The sequence below is a fragment of the Benincasa hispida genome, chromosome 3, assembly GCF_009727055.1.
Source record: "Benincasa hispida cultivar B227 chromosome 3, ASM972705v1, whole genome shotgun sequence".
In the NCBI taxonomy this organism is placed as follows: Eukaryota; Viridiplantae; Streptophyta; class Magnoliopsida; order Cucurbitales; family Cucurbitaceae; genus Benincasa; species Benincasa hispida.
Window position 1 is genome coordinate 7407617 of NC_052351.1, and position 4589 is coordinate 7412205.

Consider the following 4589-nt stretch of genomic DNA (forward strand, 5'->3'; position numbering starts at 1 on the left):
TTTTGTTTGTGAGAAAGAGAAGATTTTATTAAATCTCAAGGGTAAAATTTGAGATACATTCATTTACAGCAATATTTTGAATCTATATAGAGAAGGAATCTACTGAAGTTTCATTTATCCCTAACATTTTAGCTTTTTAGCTACAATATCAGCAAACTTATTTTTATTTCTAGGGATAAAGGCAAAATTAATGGAATCAAAAGAAGTGGAGAAATCTCAAATCTTTTCAAGCCATACACGTACGTTGCTGCTACAAAATATTTTTTTTCGAGATTAGGTTAATTGCGTCATAGCAATCCGATTCTAACAAGATCTTCCTAAAATTCATTTGAGAAGAAAGTTTTGTCTCTTGAAGGCAAAAATTTCAGTTAAAGAGGGAGGATAAACAACATTAGTTGATGAAATTTGTACTGCTTTCAATGATCTAAGGTCATCCTTTATAATTGTATTGAATCCTAAAGAATTTGGAAAAGTTTATGTATCAACATTTTTGTTTTTGGTATAATAAATGTAGCTGATTGTAATATTACAATAGATAAAATTTCATATTCTTTATATTTAAAAAAATAATAATCTATATACATCATTCCTAATAAAACAAAACAAAACATATTTAAAAAAAAATTGTCGTGGAATATTTGTGATTCAGCACGTGGGTATCGATTAGATACAGAGACAAAGATCTAGAAAAAATTGAATTCTCCAGCCGAAAGCAAAAGGGGCGGAAAAAGGATAGCTGGCCCAAAGCCAAGCGTGAGCCACGAGCCTTCCAGAATCACATAATTTACACACAAACATATACTTAACTTAGACTTAACAACCATTAGCCCTTTAATCACAAAACAACATTCCGCCACGTGGAATTTCCAACTACGTTTCCCGTGTCACCCATGTCTCAGCAAACCCAAACCAAACCGAGAAAACCCCACATGAATTCATCCCCTAATTTCCACTATTACAAATTAATCCAACCACGTCACTATCATTTTATAAATTTCCAGCTCATAAGCTTTGCCTTTTATTTTATTTCTATCAGTTAATCATATATTTATACCAAAATATACGTCAACTTGAATACCGTAAAATGTCCCCATCCAGAACGATAGAGGTTGGATGGGTTTGCTTATGCTTTGTACACTAATCATCATTACCACCTAATTAACACCCAAAATAAATTTTAGTAGTAGTATACCTTTTTTATTTACACTATAAATTTATTTTCATAAATATTAACCCCAATACATGGACCCTAAATAAGAAAAAGAAAACTAAACAATCTCGTCAGCGATGATACGTAGGTAAATGGAATCTGTCTGACCGAGTAAGCTGTGACGCAATTAATCGTCACCTACAGTTTCTATTACGTCCTGGACTGCGTTACCCGTGTTGACGCTTAACTTTATCACAGCCCAATTGGTAATTGCCCAATATAAATAAATGCCCAATGCCATTATTCCAATACCGCAATGCCCCAACATTCTCTCTCTCTCGAAATTGAATCTTTTTCTTTACCAAATTTGCAAATAATGCACCAAGCAATTCCGTACAGGACGTGGATTCCGGCCGCCGCTTCCTCCTCCTGCAAGGCAGCCGAGCCTTCCGGCGATGGAGTTGAAAAATTGGTGTCCAAGAATGCCGTTGTGGTTCTGGCGAAGCGTGGGTGTTGTATGAGCCATGTTTTGAAACTGCTGTTGTTAGGCCACGGTGTCAACCCGGCCGTCGTTGCTGTCGGTGAGGAAGATGAGGTGGATATTGCCGGCGAGATTGGGAAATTTTCCCCCGGCACCGGAGATGGGAATGATGGGAGAGTACAGTTTCCGGTGGTGTTTGTCGGCGGGAAAATGTTTGGTGGGTTGGAAAAAGTGATGGCGGCTCATATTTCCGGTGAATTGGTGCCGGCGTTAAAGGATGCGGGTGCTCTGTGGCTTTGATGTTTGATCTCTAAAGGGAAATTATTTTTTTTCCACAAAAAGGGAATATGGTAAATTATATTGTTGATCTTTGAATTCTCTACCATTGGATTAAATTTAATTTCTGATCTCAAACAGTGGATGCAGAGGAGAACTTTTGGAGTTAATACAGATGAAGTTTCGCCATTTTTTCTTTGAAATGCCCGGACAGAGATTTGGTAGCTGAGATTCAAAATCATGTAAATTATTTGTTTTGTTTTATTTAATAATTAATAATAGCCACGAAATTAATTTTATTTCTCTCTACATTTATAAAATGTGAAAAAGTCGGTCAAAGGCCTAATTATATATTTTGTGAAATCCTCCGACTAATATATTTTATATAAATTTTTTTGTCTAATTTAAATTTTTTTGTCCATTTAAAATAAAATCCATTACTTATCTTTTTCTTCAACGTCACACTATAGGGATCGACATCAATCAAAATATTCTAGTGTGACTCATCATTTTTTGAATAATAAAAAATGAATGCATATAATATAATATTCGTTAATAAACCATGAATATGAAAAAAAAGATAAAAGGGACAATTGCACAATTAGCAAAGCATGTTTGATATACTTATATTAATTAACGTGAGGAGACACCATCCACGCTTTTCGATGTAGATTTGATATACTTATATTAATTAACTGATATACTTAAAATAATATCTATGAATATTGCACTGATGTACTTCATTTATGTACATTAGTTATTATAACAATAGTATATTATAAGCAACACCCATCTAAAAGGGGAGAATACAAAATAGATAAGATAGTGTAGCAAGTATCCATGAGTAATAAAAAATAAATTAAGTGAAAATCAAATTTATTGATTGAATTTTCATTATTGTTAGATATACTTCTAATACACCTGGAATATGTTGGGTTATATGTCATAAAACTTGCAGTTTGTAATGTTAAATATTTTCTATTATCAATAAAGATGTTATTGACATTTATTCAATAAAACTGTTGTTGAATAGGTAAATTGTATTTGTATAAACTAAAATCCAATAAACTAAGATCCATGACTATTGCATGAATACTTAACTTTATGTGGAGACGTAAAGATGGATCAAGTTCAAGTAAATAGCCAAAACGATCTATAGTATATGAATAAGCTTGGATACCTTATTCTAGTAACACTGTCGGACGCGGTCCACTTTGTAGATAGTACAAATAATGTAATCCTTAATTGTTCATGTAGAGACATGCGAGTGGAGGCATCCTATGCAATGAGTTTGTATAAGACTAGGACCAAGGAATAAGTCACTATTACTTTATAACGTTTAAGTCACTCTTACTTTATAATGTTGTTTACTGTTTAAGACTAACTATTTTTTAATCGATGACCTAGGTAACTCGACCTTAATCTTGAGCTAACTATGAACTTCTATTTATTCAGAATTATCCTTAGATTTGCATAGGTGAAGGTTGATTCAATAGCTGGCTCAATAAACCTCTCATTTCAGGAAGAAAACTGGGTAAATAGTTAGGGACATAGGGTGCAAGATGGAATTCACTCTTACCCATCTCTAGGGATAGTATAGAGGTTGTTCTCTTAACTACTGATTCCAAGTCTTGAACAGGGGGTCCCACCCTCTCATTGGCTCGAAAAGAACTTGGTTTAGTGATTGGATTACAAACCTATTGTTCATTAGAGAATCAGTGGGACTTAAAAAGCAAGACGTAATTTCGGGAGTAAAACAACATTTGTCCCAATCGTTATTACGAACAACCTGTGAAGGGTCGACTTACTGATTATGATTAAATCAAGTGGACAAAAATATATCTACAGTGAGGAGTGTGCAACTACTGAGCTATAGTGGTGTGTCTCGATAGTTAACGAATATTGATTAATTCAGTTTAAAGAGTTTAGCCAATTAATCTCAAATCATTGGAACTCATGATCTGTAGATCCATAAGGTCTCTCTACTAGCTCGTAAAAGATTAAATTTTGGATTAGAATATTAAGTGAATTTGAAGTGTTTGAATTAAGTTTAGGGTTTCAATTTGAAATGTTCAAAAATTAAAGTTTAAATATTGAAGTGTTCAATTTCAATTTAGGATTTAGACAATTATGTTCGATATAATTAACGTTTAAATTTATTGAAATTAAAAGAGTTTAAAATATTTAAATATTGATTTAAATATTAATTACATGAATATGGATTCATGTTTGAATTAATTAGGTGTTTGATTTAATATTTGATATTAAATTATTATTTATTTAATTAATGATTTAAAATAAATCAATTTCAAATTAAGAAATTCAATTTTGGAAATTGAATTTTGTTTAATTTAATTAAATTGATTTTTTTATTTAACTAAATTGGATTTTAAAATTGGAAAATAGATAGTCAGTGGATTTATCCCACTTCTTCAATTTGAAGTGGATTAATCCATAATTCAACATATAGCCACTTTAATATGGCTCTTTGAGGTGTCAATAAATAATATTGAGAAAGTACTTGCATGTTAGAGCGGAATATATACTTCAATTATCAGAATTGAAGTAGAATTTTGGATGCTGATTTTCAGAAATTCTGTAGATTTTAAGTAAGCTCTTAATTCCTCTCCAGTCGACCTAGATTCCCTTTGAATTTTGAGTTCCAACACTCATTCTAAGGCT

At 32.1% G+C, this 4589-nt stretch overlaps 1 protein-coding gene across 1 annotated transcript; it reads left to right on the plus strand.

Moving 5' to 3' along the window:
* The first annotated feature begins 1445 nt into the window (after positions 1–1445).
* LOC120072860 (glutaredoxin-C9-like) lies at positions 1446–2297 on the plus strand. The gene is made up of 2 exons (XM_039025385.1): positions 1446–1981; positions 2049–2297. The coding sequence occupies exon 1, from the start codon at positions 1467–1469 to the stop codon at positions 1929–1931; it is 465 nt and encodes a 154-aa protein (XP_038881313.1). The 5' UTR covers positions 1446–1466; the 3' UTR covers positions 1932–1981; positions 2049–2297.
* The last annotated feature ends 2292 nt before the right edge of the window (positions 2298–4589 follow it).

Coding starts and splice junctions, on each gene's coding strand:
- LOC120072860 (XM_039025385.1), top strand. CDS start 1,467: ATGCCCCAACATTCTCTCTCTCTCGAAATTGAATCTTTTTCTTTACCA.